Consider the following 13,334-nt stretch of genomic DNA (forward strand, 5'->3'; position numbering starts at 1 on the left):
ATCCTTTAATACAGAATCTTCATTTAAAAGAAAAAAAAAAAAAAAAAGGTCCTAGCCCTGTACAGCTGCCCTTTTCAAGGGGTGGTCTCCACAGGATCTCTGAGGTGGCAGATACTCCTGGCCACTCATTCAAATAACTGTCCCCTGGCAGGGGCCAGAATGTGAGGGCAGGGCCCCTGCCCCCTTCCTAGGGGACAACTGTGCATGTTTACGCCTTTTTCTGATTGTGTCAGTGGCCGAAGTATGGCAACTGGGCATCAATAAACACCTCTGAGGAAGCTGGGGCTCTTGTGCTGGCACAGGGAGGGGTGCTGGGCAGGGCCTGGCACATGGCACTGGCTGGTCACTCCGGGATGTCGATCACCAGGTCATCATCCCCATCCAGGGCGTCATCCCCACTGCCGGCATCGCTGAACATCTGCCGAGGGACGGTGCTCAGGATGGTATGGGGGGGCATCTTAGGAGGGGGGAGGGGGGTCAGAGCTGCCCCGACCCCAGTCCCAGGACCCCGGGCAGGGAAGGTCAGTGGCCCGCCCACAGGGCAGTCAGGAGGTCCCACCGCCATCTGTAGCAGAGGGAAGAAACACAGGGAGGGCTTGTTAGTGAGGTCTGGGGCTTCTGGGAGGTTGGGACCTGCCTGTTCAAGGCAGCTGCAGGGAAGGGGCGGGGAGGGGCACTGCTGCGGGCAGGGCTGACCCCACCTCAGCCCCTTCAATCTCAAGCTAACAAGTGCCTGGGGGTGAGAGCCGTGATGGAGGCGAGATGAGGGGGTGGGGATGGGGTGTCTGACAGGAAGCCAATGGAAGAGTTGGGCCCTGCTCTCTCCAGGAAGCAGCACTTGAAGCCAGAGTCAAAGCCAGCAAGGAGTGCCCACCTCCTGCCTCTGGGCATCTCGGGTAGCACCTGCCACGACTGGCTTGCTCCCCCTCCTCCTGAGGGGCTCCTGGCTTGGAGGAGGGGCTCCCAGGCAATGCACGGTACCAGAGGGCCACCTGAGCCAAGAGCCTGGGCAGCTTTGTTTGCCCTCCCCAGGAAGCTTCTATGACAACTTGGACCACGGGCCCCTCCTGGGATCCCCGCAGCCGCTGGCCTCGGCCAGGCCCTCCTCTCAGCTCACCTGGGCTAGGTACCAGCCTCCTAACTGGACTCCCTGCCTTCAGCCTCTCCCAGATCCAGCTCCTCCTCCACACTGCAGCCAGAGTGATGGCTCTAGAACACAAACCTGAGCATGTCACTCCTCCGCTGTGGGACAGCGGTGCAGTGCGCCTGACCACAGGCTGGCCCTCTACCTGGAGCATCCTTCTCTATCTGACACAGTCCTGCTTTGTCCTCAGAGGCTGGAAAGCAACCTTCGGTTCTGCCGGGCCTTCCAGAGCCAGCCTGTAGATCCTCACACGTCCACACGCACAGCTCTCACACTATGGGTATACAAACTTAGCACCTACGCTGTGCAAGTTGAGTTCTGTCAGATCTCCAGTTTCTTTGACCACCATGGACAGGAGGAGAGGTCATATGCCACAGGAGAGAACTGAGGCTTAGATACGAGTTTAAGGAACAGACCTGCCAGGTCCCCACTAGGCAGTGTCTCAATGTGCTATGAGTATGTGGTGCCCATGAAGGCCTCCTGATTAACGTGACATACCTGATTCCATGGCCTGCTCTGATTTTTTTAAAGATTTTTTTTTTATGCTGGTCCTGGGCTTGAACTCAGGGCCTGGGTGTTGTCCCTGAGCTCTACTACTTTGAGCCACAGTGCCATTTCCATGTTTAAGTGGAAATAACAGTCTCACAGACTTTCCTACGCAGGCTGGCTTTGATCTCAGCCTCCTCAGTAGCTTGGATTTACAGGCGTGAGCCACCAATGCCTGGCCTAGGCTGGCACTCTACCACTTGAGCTACAGCTCCACTTCTGGCTTTTTGGTAGTTAACTGGAGATATGAATCTCACTGACCTTCCTGCTTGGGCTGGTTTCAAACCATGATCCTCAGATATCAGTATCCTAAGTGGCTAGCATTTCAGGCGGGGGCCATGGTACCTTGTCCTGCTCTGTTTCTGAAGGAACCTCACTTTGTTACCTTACTTGTTTACCCTTTTCCTGTCAACTCATATTCTGGATTTTTTTTTTTTTTTTTGGTGCTAATAGCGGGGCTTGAACTCAGGGCCTAGGTGCTGGCTGTCCCTTAGCTTTCTTTCTTTCTTTTTTTGGTCAGTCGTGGGGCTTGAACTCTGGGCCTGAGCGCTGTCCCTCAGCTCTTCAGCTCAAGGCTAGCGCTCTACCACTTGAGCTACCGTACCACTTCCGGTTTTCTGGTGGTTTATTGGAGATAAGAGTTTCACAGGGCTGAGAAGGTGGCTCAGTGGTAGAGCGCTTGCCTTGCATGCATGAGGCCCTGGGTTCGATTCCTCAGCACCACATAAGCAAAAAAAAAAAAAAAAAAAAAAGTTTCACAGACTTTCCTGCCCAGACTGGCTTTGAACTGCATCCTCAGATCTCAGCCTCCTGAGTAGCTAGGATTATAGGCGTGAGCCACCCTCACCCGGCTAGCTTTCTTTTTTTTTTTTTTTGGGTCCGGTTGTGGGGCCTGAACTCTGGGCCTGGGCACTGTCCCTCAGCTCTTCAGCTCAAGGCTAGCACTCTACCACTTGCGCCATAGCGCCACTTCCGGCTTTTTTCTTATGTGGTGCTGAGGAATCGAACCCAGGGCCTTGAGCATACAAGGCAAGTGCTCTACCACTGAGCCACCTTCCCAGCCCCTAGCTTTCTTTCTTAAGCCTGGTGTTCTACCACTTGAGCCATAGCTCCATGTCTAGCTTTTCCTTAGTTAACTGGAGATAAGGCGTCTAGGAGTCACATACGCTATACGCTGTCCTGCCCAGGCTGGCTTAGATCCTTGATGCTTGGATCTCAGTTTCCTGAATAGGGAGGATTACAGGCATGAGCACCAGCACCCAGCTCTGTTTCTTCTGTGTATCTCCAGCTTAGTTTCCTGATCTCCTTTTACCTCAAGACAACTCATCAAGTAGCAAGCTACCAACAACCCATGCCTATGCCACACTTCCCTGTCTGTTCCTTGTTGTCTTCCTGTCACTTGCTTTTTTTTTTTTACCTACCTTGCTCTATTCCTCCCAGCAGGGGCCAGTACCATCACCCTGATTTTCAGGTCAAACTCATGCTTGGTGCGTGCCAGGCTAAAATTCTACAGCTGAGCTACCTGTCGGCTCTCAGGCCACACCCTCACCTTTTGCTTTGTGGCTTCAGAGACCTGAGAGCTGTCCAGCTGACAACTGTGTTCTGCGCTGGTTCCTCCGCCTTGTTCCTAGGGCTCTAGGCCCAGCTCTTTTTTTCCCTCTGTGCTAACGACTTCCAAATGAGCACCATGAGCCCCAGGCCTATATATACAGCAGTCTACTCAAATTTTCACAGGGCCGCCAAGGCCTTCCAGAACCTGCTCCTACTAGTCTTTTCTTTTTTTTTTTTTTGGCTATTCCTGGAGCTTGAACTCAGGGCCTGGGCACTGTCCTTGAGCCTTTCTGTGCTCAAGGCTAGTGCTCTACCATCTGAGCTACTTCCGGCTTTTTCTGTTTATGTGGTACTGAGGAACCCAGGGATTCATGGATAGTAAGCAAGCACTTGCTAAGCCACATTCCCAGCCCCTACAATTTTCTCCTCCTCTTCCTCTTCTCCTCCTCTTCTTCCTGCTGCTACTATATCGGGCTTGAAATCAAGATCTCTCAAGTTCTGGCTTGGTTCTTTCACTCAAGACTGGTGCTTTACCACTTGAGCCATACCTCCATTTCTGGCTTTTTGACGGTTAATTGGAAATAAAAGACTCTGGGATTTGTCTGTATGGACTGGCTTCAAACCATGATCCTCAGATCTCAGCCTCTGATTAGGTAGGATTACAGGGGCTAGCTTTGAACTTCAGTCATCTAGGTCTCAGTCTCCTATGCAAGTGCCCTGCTTATATCATTTCCTGTAAGCCTCACCCTAGAGGACTAACTTTATATAGCTCGGCTTGCTGAGTGCCCCACTCCTGCCTCAATCATGGCTTTCTCTGCTGGGACCTGGTACCCATTTCATCTTCTGCACTTGTTGGGGGAGGGGGGAAGGGTTCTGCCTGCTTTGTTCACCGTACAGCTGTGGCCACCCACAATACAAAACAGAATCTACAAGACCTGGACTGTCCCAGAGGCCTGCCCCAAGTCATTCATCTCTCTCTTTCTTTCTCTCTACCAGTCCTGGGCTTGAACTCAGGGCCTGGGCACTGTCCCTGAGCTTCTTTTGCTCAAGACTAGCCCTCTACCACTTGAGCCACAGCACCACTTATGGCTTTTTCAGCTGATATACTAAGCAATTGAACCCAGGGCTTCATGTATGCTAAGCAAGCACTCTACCACTAAGCCACATTCCCAGAATGCTTTGCTTTCTTCCCCCCCCCACCTCTGTTTGGGGTGGCAACACTGGGGTTTGAACTCAGAACCTCCCCCTTGCTAGGCAGGCAAATCTACCATTTGAGTAATGCCCCTGCCTAGGCCCATTTCCCATGTTATTTTCCTTTTTTTTACCTAGGGCTGTATTCAGATCAAGATTCTCCTACCTATACTGATGGTGTAGCTGTGGTGACAGGTGCACTCTATACCAGGCTTGCTGAGTGTGATTGAGGTCTCACTCACTAACTTTACCCTGGCTGGCCTCAAGCAACAACGCTTCTTATTTCTGTCTCCCAAATAGCTGGTATTACAGGTGTGAGCTTCTGCACCTGGCCTAAGTCATATGGCTTTTTTTTTTTTTTTGGTCCAGTCGTGGGGCCTGAACTCTGGGCCTGGGCGCTGTCCCTCAGCTCTTCAGCTCAAGGCTAGCGCTCTACCACTTGAGCCACAGCGCCACTTCTGGCTTTTTTCTTTTTGCTTATGTGGTGCTGAGGAATCGAACCCAGGGCCTCAGGCATGCAAGGCAAGCGCTCTACCACTGAGCCAACTTCCCAGCCCAGTCATATGGCTTTTAACTGGGACAGGCTATATCCCTCAATTCTGGCTGCCATGGGGCTGCTTGGTATCACACAGGATTCATACCATACTCTGGCCCTGTGACACAGGCAGGACCCCAGGTCTCTTCAATCCCAGACCCAGAAGGCTGACTGTCCACCTTTGTTTCCAAAAGGAGCCTGTGAACCAAGACTTCTCTGCTTTGCCCCTAAGGGTCTTATCCTATGATCCCAAATCCAGCTTTCAAAATTCCTGGAATGATACCCCAAGTCCATCTTGAGCCTCCCTCAGACGGCTGTCCTGCCATTGTGCCCCTCCCTAGCATTCCCAAATCAGGGTACCTTGAGTTTCCGGGGCAGGCGGGGCCGTTTCTCCCGCTTGGGCCTCAGGGGACTGGGCTCGGGCAGCTGCAGGGCCAGGTAGTCAGAAGGGAATGGGGGGTAAGGAGGGGAAGCCAGCTGCTGGTGGGGGTGGGGAGTGGAGATGGGAAATGGAGGGGGTCAGGGTGAGGGGTGAAGGGAAGAAATGCACACAAGAGAAGAATGGAAAAACAAAAGAGATGGTGATGAGTGTGGCTCCAGGGTTCCTGAGAACAGAAGGGGAGGGACAGCAGCAGGACCATGTCCTGGGTCTGTTCTCCTCAGGCATGTCTGTCCCTGATTCCTACATGGGAGAGAAGTAGACAGCCCCGCCTCACACCCTCCATGGATGCTAGCTGGTCACACCCAGCCAGATGTCTCCCCAGCAGGGAGGCTTCACCCCAAGTCCTAACCTCTGGTCCAGACACCCACACCCCCACACCAGTCCTCTACTTCCCCGCCTTGACCCCACTCACCGAGCTCAGATATGGGGAGGGAGCCCCAGAAGCCTGAAGGGGAAACCCTGTTGAAGAAGGCAGGGAAAGGCTGGAGGGGGAGGGGGCTCCCCCTAGCGGAGGGCTTCTCTTCCTAGACAAAGGACAGGGGAGGAGGTCAGAGGTAGCCAGAGGGTCCAGGTTGCCCCCACCCCGCCCCGCCGAACACTGGCTTACCTCTTGGGAGCTGGTGTGTCCAATTTGGGTGTCCCCTCTGTCTCACTGTTATCTGAGGACGCCGTGGCATCGGAGTCTGTGGGAGGAGGGCTGGTCACTGGGGGCTGGGTGCCATTAACTTCAACAGAAGGGAAGCATGCTCCCCAGCTGGCACACATGCCTGAGTGCAGTTTTGGGGGAGACCAGCAGTACTCCTACTTGTCGCAACCTACTCCCTGCTCCTCCATTACTTGTTTGCTAAGCACCTGCTGTGTGCTAGGCTTCTTTACCCACACCTCATTTGGCATTCATAACCGTCCAAGGAGAAAAGAGGAATCGCCTCTGCTTCCCAGAAAACCAGGCTCGGGGCTAGGACTTGAACCCAGGTGTGTGACACCTTGGCCATTTTATGCCTCTCATCTTGTTCGCTGCTCTCAATCCTGCCTTTGCTTCACTGCCCATATTTGGCATCCTGTTAAATCCCTCCCTCAAACTTGACCTTTTACCCACTGCTCCCCCATTCCAGTGGCCACATCGGGCCACCACATCAATATCACCTGCTCATTACTCCCTGCTACCCCACTGTCTAATGGGTTGGGGAATGTCTGGCCTGGGGTCTGGCCCATAAAATCATTTGGTACATGACAGCACTGACTCATCTGCATGCTACCTAAGGTTATCTGCCTGGATTGGTAATTCTGATGGTCTGCAAATGATGGTATATTACCTAAATGGCCTTTGACAGGAAAAAAAAAAAAAAAAAAGGTTCCCCATATTAGGCCAGAGTCCAACCTAAAAACCTGATCACACCTTTCCTGATGGTGCTACCTACTGCTTATAGTGGCATTGCTACCAGCCTCAACCTATTTTTCTGGCCTCTCAGTAGAGAGGTGGTGCTGGGGATGGAACCAGGAGTCTTTCTTGTTCATGCTTGGTAAGATGTGTTCTATGCCGTCTCCCCAAAACTTTTTTTACTTCACAGCAACCTTCTTCTGCAAAAAAGTTCAGTACTTCTGCCTAGAAAGACCACCATTCACCTAATAATAGCTACACACAATATATACTATCCTCAACTTCTGTTCTTTAATTCTTTGGTTGGGGGGGTGGCGCCTGTATATAATGGAGTTCGAATTCAGGGCCGGGGTGGTGTCTCTGAACTTATTTTTTGGGTTCAAGGCTTACTTGAACTGCAGCTCCACTTTTTCTTTTTTTTTTTTTTCTGGTCATGGGCTAGCTTCAAACCATGGGCCTAAAAGGATTACAGATGAGAACCAATGGCACCTGGTATTTTTTTTTTTTGCTGGCCATGGGGCCTGAACTCCAGGCCTGGGAGCTGTCCCTCAGCTCTTCAGCTCAAGGCTAGTGCTCTACCACTTGAGCCACAGCACCACTTCTGGCTTTTTCTGCTTATGTGGTGCTGAGGAATCGAACCCAGGGCCACATGCATGCAAGGCAAGCACTCTACCACTAAGCCACCTTCCCAGCCCATACCTGATACATTTTTGAGACAAGGTTCCCCTATGTGACTCAGGTTGTTCACAAACTCACAGCCTCCACAGTGCTCGGATTACAGGTGTGTACATTCAGTCTGAATATGTCCTGAGACATTGGTTGCAGAACTCCCCAGGGCTAGTTCACTGCTAACCCTCCTAGAACCCTTTTCTCACACTGTGCTAGGAGGTGACATGATCAGATTGTGTGCTCCTCCACAGTGGCAGATTAAATCTTTGGCTTTTGCTCTTCAGACTTACTGTGCTGGGTTCTCAGGCTTCTGGTCCTGAAGTTCCCCTCAGACAGAAAGCTAAGTAGACGGCCTTAGGGATGGGAACAGCAGGGAATGAGGGGCCAGAATAAAAGGGAAACTTTTTTCTTTTTGTCGGTTGTGGGGCTTGAACTCTGGGCCTGGGCACTGTCCCTCAGCTCTTCAGCTCAAGGCGAGCGCTCTACCACTTGAGCTACAGCGCCACTTCCGGTTTTCTGGTGGTTTATTGGAGATAGGAGTCTCACAGTCTCTCCTGCCTGGGCTGGCTTTGAACCATGATCCTCAGATCTCAGCCTCCTGAGTAGCTAGGATTACAGGCGTGAGCCACCAGCACCCGGCTAAAAGGGAAACTTCTTATGGCCTATACACCCTGGTCTCAATTTCTCTAGCTGTTACCTACAATTCTCCTATCCTAATTAAAGAATGGGGGTTATGCGGTGCATCAAAACATTACTTACAAAGACTAGCTCTTATTTGCTTTATATCTGCCCTAGACCAATAGTTAAAGGGCTTGAAGAGAAGTTATTTATGTGATTCTCACCAGCAAAAGGGTTACAAATTCTCACCTTCCATCTTTTCAACCTGTGGGATTCATTAGAGGCCATGAAATCAATTTATCTGTTTGATCAGCATTAAAAGGAGGAAAACCCAGTTTAAAAAGTATCAGAATGAAATGTAATCCTAGCCAGTCAGGAGGGAGAGTTCTAAGGATTTTGGTTTGAAGCAAGCTGGGGCAGGAAAAGCCATAAGACTCTTACCTCCAATTAACCATCAAAAAAACCAGAAGTGGAGCTGTGGCTTAACTGGCAGAGTGCCAGCCTTGAACAAAAAAGTTCAGGGACAGCTCCCAGGCCCCAATAGCAGTGTGCACGCACGCATGCGTGTACATATATGTACACACACACACACACACACAGCACCCAGGCCCCAATAGCAGTGTGCACGCACGCATGCGTGTACATATATGTACACACACACACACACACACACACACACACACACACACACACACACACACACACACACACACACACACACACACACACACACACACACACTGAATGGTAGAGGCAACCAGCTAGGTTTAAGTGCCATTGGAGGCTGCATCAGCTTCCACAGGATGGGACCAAGAAGACTTGCTGAAGTGCCAAGAGCCTTGTCTTCCAAATTTTCATGACCCTGCTCACCAGAAGAGTCCTCATCCACGTTCTCATACTGCAGAAGTCGGTCTAGAAGGAAACTGAGGGAAGGGGTGGGAAGAGTGTGAGTCTTCTCATCTCAGCATCGATCTTGTGAGCCCCTGTCCCTTCTAGAAGAATCACTGGATCCTAAGATCCCAAGCACTTACGATCCTATGCCAAGACAGGGCCAGACGTGGATCTCTAGCAGTCATACCGCCCGTGCCCCCCACCGTGTCTCACCTCTTGTCCCGGGACACCTTTAGTAATTTCCTCTGCGCCTTCCTGAGCTCCTCCTGGAAGCACTCGTGTTCCTGTAACACAGGTAGGGTAGGCGCTCAGTCAGGGGCGGCTGGTTAAGAGGTCCAGAACCTGAAGACAGCTCACTCCGGCTCCCCTTTACACATGGGTAAACTGAGGTCTTCCCAGCGGCAGGCCTTGCACTCCACAACCTCCCAACACCGGCACTCACGTAGATGAGGAACTTGAGCTTCCGCTTCAGATTCCGATATTTCTTCTTGTAGTCCACTTCGCCGTCCGCCGGCCCGTTCATGACCGGCGCGGGAGCAGCGCCCCAGTACCCGGAGTCCCGCTACCCCGAACCGGCTCAGCTCGGCCTCTCACGCGGCCACTTCCGGGGACTCCGCAAGGCTGGGCCCATCGGACTACAGCTCCCAGCGTACCCCGCGCACAGGGAGCGTCGACGCAAGGACCGCCCCCGCCTGAGGAAAGACGGGGGAAGCACGCCGCTTCCAGTGGCTACGCTGAAGATGGTGTGGCCGCGGCAGGTGACGTCACAAAGATGGCGGACGCCGGAGGGCGACGTTACTGATCCTAAAGGTGCTCGGCGAGTTGAACCCACAAGGTTTCCCTCCGAGAGTCCTAAGGTCTTGGCAAAAGACTCCGTTCCTTCTTCTGCCTTTCGAGATAACAGCAGGCCTCGCTGACTGCACGAGACCTTGGAGGACGGCAGCGTCGCGAGCTGATTACGTTTCAAAGGTTTTGCCGGCGCCGAATGGTTTTCTAACGAGAACGTTTCAAAGACGATTCGTTCCACTAGGGACGGGGCCCGCGAGATCCACCAACTGCCCAAGGGAAGGAAGTTTTGCACGGCCAAGTCTTCAGCCCCAGGGGTCCGAGACCGAGGTCCAACGGCCCTTCGCCTAGGAGTGCTGCGGGGTGCGCGTGCGCAAGCTGCTGTAAAAGCCACCGAGGAGTGCCCCGCCCCCCCAAAAAGGCGGGAGTCACCAATCCCAGGTGGGGCAAAATGGCGCGGGAGGATGAGCTAAGGGAGTTCACGCGCAGTTTCTTCAGGGGCCGACCTGACCTCAGGTGCCTGGGGGGGACCTAGAGCTGGGGTTGGGTGGGCAGGGTGGGACTCGGTCTTGACACCTGTCTCTCTAGCACGACCACACACTCCGTCGTGCGGCGGAAGTACTTGGCCCACGTGGGCCGGGACCACTTGGAACCCGAGGAGAAGCAGGTGCTGAAGAGGCTGGTGGAGGAGGAGCTACTGCAGATGCTGGTGTGGGCACCAACCTGGGCTTGGGAGGCAAGGTTTGTTGCTGAGGGGGTGGGGCAGGACATAATCATGGTGTGTCTGCCCAATGTGCACATACAGGCAGATGACGCCGCAATGAGGGAAGAGAAGCTAGACCTCACCAAGAAGTTGAAGAGGTCGCCCAACTCCTCCAGTGACCCAGCAAGAAAAAGATCTCGCTTTAATTCAGAGTCAGGTTAGTTCTGTGCCCCAGCACCTGTGCCCTCCATCATGGACTCAAAAGATTATTTATTTATCATAAGTCATCGGGCTTGAACTCAGGGCCTGAGTGCTGCCCCTTAGCATTTCTGCTCCAGGCTAGCACTCTACCACTTTGAGCCACAGCAGCACTTCCGGTTTTCTGGTGGTTCATTGGAGGTAAGTCTCACAGACTTTCCTGCCTGGGCTTACTTTGAACTGTGATCCTTAGATCTCAGCCTCTTGAGTAGCTAGGATTACAGCCACCAGCACCTGGCTCAAAAAGCATTTATTGTAATTCATGTATTATGTCTCAGAGCGTTAGTTGACGAGGCGAGGAGTCAGGAACCAGGAATAAGGTGGAGGGATAATAGCTATGTTTCATTTTGACCTTCCATCCATCTCAAGAGACGAGGCAACCTAACCCTGTCTTCTTTGCAGAGCCCAGCTCTGCAGCCTCCAGCCCAGGCTGCTTGGCATCCCCAGCCAAGGAGAAGGAAAATCCAACTGGAGCCTCAAAGAAAGTAGTTGAGAGCAGTGATGAAGAACCACAAAGGGACATGATGGCAAAGACAGGATCAGAAAGCAGTGAGGAGTACAGTGAGAGCAGGAGCAGGAAGAAACCTGGGACCAAGAAAAAGCAGGCAACAGGCAAGGCCTCAGCCAAGAAGCAGACCAGGGAAGACAGTGAAGACAGTGAGGAAGAACCGATCCAGAGGAAAGCAAAGCAGGCAGGGGGACATGGAGAAGCTAAAAGCCACCGGAAAAGTGAAAGTGAGGAGGAGCAGATCCTAGCCAAGAAAAAAAAGAACAGTGAGGAGGAAGAGGAGGAGGGTGTTTGGAAGCCCAGAGCTGGAACCATTAGGGAAAGTTCAGCATGGAAAGGGAGAAACTGTAAGCAGAAAAGCAGGGCAGGGACATTAGTGAGAGACTTGGGGCAGAGTGAGGAAGAGGAGAAAGAGGCAGCTGGCAGTGGGGATAACCAAGAGCCTCTTGCGCAGACCAAGAATGTGGACAGGACTGTGTGTAAGGATAGAATACAAAGTGGAAGCAGTGAGGATGAAGACAGCGGGACGGTGCCAGTAACTGTTCAAGGCACTGCAAAGACAACCAGCTTGGGCAGTGGCAATGGTGAGGACAGTGACACAGAGAGGGAGGTGAGTGACGGTGAGGAAGGGACAAGTCCCAAGGGGGAGAGAAAGAACCGCTCTTCCAAGAACTCCAAGAAAGGCAGGACACGAAGCTCATCTTCGTCTTCAGATGAAAGTCCAGAGTCCAAGGGTGGCAAGGTGAGGGTGCAGACAGGGTGGGAGGCCACCATGAGAGAAGAGGGAGACCCTGACTCCAGCCCAGGAGGCGTGGCTTCCAGCTGCTCCTTCCTCGGTAGGCTGGCTCTGGTCGCCGTGGAGAGGACCACCCGGCAGTGATGAGACTAAAACGCTACATTCGGGCCTGTGGCGCCCATCGAAACTACAAGAAGCTCCTGGGTTCCTGTCGCTCACACAAGGAGCGTCTGAATGTACTCCGTGCTGAGCTGGAAGCCCTGGGCATGAAGGGTAAAGTGAGGTGTGCCCTGGAGGCTGGAAGAGGGAAGGCCCGGGCTTTGTGGGAGGAGAGCCTCATGAGCTGCTTCTGCCACAGGCAATCCTTCCTTAGAGAAATGTCGGGCACTAAAGGAGAAGCGGGAAGAAGCAGCTGAGGTGGCGTCACTGGATGTGGCCAACATCATCAGTGGTTCAGGTCAGAGTCTTGCTTCCCTTCTGCCCAGGAGAGCAAAAGGTCTGACTGACAACTGACCTGTTCACTTGTCCCCAGGCCGGCCTCGCAGACGTACTGCCTGGAACCCTTCAGGAGAAGCAACACCCCCAGGGGAGCTATACCGCCGGACCATAGATTCAGAGGAGGAGCGGCCTCGTCAGGCACCCCCAGACTGGTCCCATATGCGTGGCATCATCAGCAGTGATGGCGAGAGTAACTGAGCCCCATACCCTTGCCCTTCAGGAGGGTCCTCCCACCACCTGTGCAAAGTGTACATAGCACCCCCGCTGAGCCTGCAGAGCAGGAAGCAGCCTTCAAAGACAGAAGCCCTCAAAATCTCGGTATATTATTTTTCTTCACATTCTCTGTTTAGGGTGTCTACGGGGGTTATTTTTTAAGACTCAATAAAGGAATGTTTATAATTACATCAGAACCAGCCCCCGACTCTTATCCCCTGTACTTTGGGAACCAGGAACTTGAAGATAAGCTGCTGCTGCTAGTAGCCAGAGGTCTGGATCTTTACTGGTCCCCCAGTCCCTGGACCCTGTTGTCTGGTCTGTTACCAGGCTGTATCAGCAGCATGGCTCCTAACCTTCCCCCACCCTGACCAGTGGACCCCTCTCTGATCAATGTTAAGATACATCCGCTAACTAATGTCCAGTTGGAAGATCAGAATAACTAGCCTAAGAATGTGAAGCACAAACTGGCACAGCTGGTGATTGTCATCCTCCTTTGCTGTTTAGTTAGCCCAGGGCTCCCTCTCAGCCTTTAACAGATGAGAGAGACCTAACTCATCAGTTAGGGTCCTACAGACCTGTGAGGGAACTCTTGCTGTTAGGCGGCTAGTAAGGTGGGGAGACACTCTGGGAGTCTGGGCATTAACTAGACCTTCTTAGAATCTTT

The 13,334-nt window shown here is 52.7% G+C and overlaps 2 protein-coding genes across 9 annotated transcripts; one reads left to right on the forward strand and one right to left on the reverse strand.

Annotated features, from left to right (window-relative positions):
- Window positions 1–4: 4 nt before the first annotated feature.
- On the reverse strand, window positions 5–9,676 carry LOC138841733 (INO80 complex subunit E). 5 transcript variants are annotated; one of them, XM_070042575.1, is made up of 8 exons: window positions 9,408–9,676; window positions 9,179–9,249; window positions 8,945–8,997; window positions 6,017–6,092; window positions 5,822–5,933; window positions 5,328–5,444; window positions 1,118–1,209; window positions 497–565 (listed from the first exon to the last, which is right to left on the reverse strand). In XM_070042575.1, the coding sequence occupies exons 1-7, from the start codon at window positions 9,486–9,488 to the stop codon at window positions 1,138–1,140; spliced, it is 582 nt and encodes a 193-aa protein (XP_069898676.1). In that variant the 5' UTR covers window positions 9,489–9,676; the 3' UTR covers window positions 497–565; window positions 1,118–1,137. The 5 variants fall into 5 exon arrangements, with proteins under 5 accessions (XP_069898674.1, XP_069898673.1, XP_069898675.1 ...); XM_070042573.1 differs by lacking the exon at window positions 1,118–1,209 and having other exon boundaries at window positions 5–565; window positions 5,328–5,393; XM_070042572.1 differs by lacking the exon at window positions 1,118–1,209 and having other exon boundaries at window positions 5–565.
- A 431-nt stretch (window positions 9,677–10,107) lies between these two features.
- LOC138841730 (HIRA-interacting protein 3-like) lies at window positions 10,108–12,858 on the forward strand. 4 transcript variants are annotated; one of them, XM_070042563.1, is made up of 7 exons: window positions 10,108–10,192; window positions 10,340–10,460; window positions 10,557–10,671; window positions 11,115–11,962; window positions 12,061–12,229; window positions 12,315–12,413; window positions 12,489–12,858. In XM_070042563.1, the coding sequence occupies exons 2-7, from the start codon at window positions 10,455–10,457 to the stop codon at window positions 12,650–12,652; spliced, it is 1,401 nt and encodes a 466-aa protein (XP_069898664.1). In that variant the 5' UTR covers window positions 10,108–10,192; window positions 10,340–10,454; the 3' UTR covers window positions 12,653–12,858. The 4 variants fall into 4 exon arrangements, with proteins under 4 accessions (XP_069898664.1, XP_069898665.1, XP_069898667.1 ...); XM_070042566.1 differs by having other exon boundaries at window positions 10,185–10,267; XM_070042564.1 differs by lacking the exon at window positions 10,340–10,460 and having other exon boundaries at window positions 10,110–10,192.
- Window positions 12,859–13,334: the final 476 nt, after the last annotated feature.

Source organism: Dipodomys merriami, unplaced genomic scaffold (genome assembly GCF_024711535.1).
Source record: "Dipodomys merriami isolate MVZ:Mamm:240054 unplaced genomic scaffold, mDipMer1.0.p SCAF_328, whole genome shotgun sequence".
In the NCBI taxonomy this organism is placed as follows: domain Eukaryota; kingdom Metazoa; phylum Chordata; class Mammalia; order Rodentia; family Heteromyidae; genus Dipodomys; species Dipodomys merriami.

What these genes read in the sequence shown, in the direction of transcription:
- LOC138841733 (XM_070042571.1), bottom strand. Translation starts at nt 9,488, where the DNA reads ATGAACGGGCCGGCGGACGGCGAAGTGGACTACAAGAAGAAATATCGG. An exon ending in AAGGTGTCCCGGGACAAGAG is followed by an intron (nt 8,998 to 9,178) that starts GTGAGACACGGT and finishes CCCTTCCCTCAG; the next exon opens with TTTCCTTCTAGACCGACTTC. An exon ending in CGTGGATGAGGACTCTTCTG is followed by an intron (nt 6,093 to 8,944) that starts GTGAGCAGGGTC and finishes CTCCTCCCACAG; the next exon opens with ACTCCGATGCCACGGCGTCC.
- LOC138841730 (XM_070042566.1), top strand. Translation starts at nt 10,203, where the DNA reads ATGGCGCGGGAGGATGAGCTAAGGGAGTTCACGCGCAGTTTCTTCAGG. An exon ending in CAGAGTCCAAGGGTGGCAAG is followed by an intron (nt 11,963 to 12,060) that starts GTGAGGGTGCAG and finishes CTTCCTCGGTAG; the next exon opens with GCTGGCTCTGGTCGCCGTGG. An exon ending in GGAAGCCCTGGGCATGAAGG is followed by an intron (nt 12,230 to 12,314) that starts GTAAAGTGAGGT and finishes CTTCTGCCACAG; the next exon opens with GCAATCCTTCCTTAGAGAAA.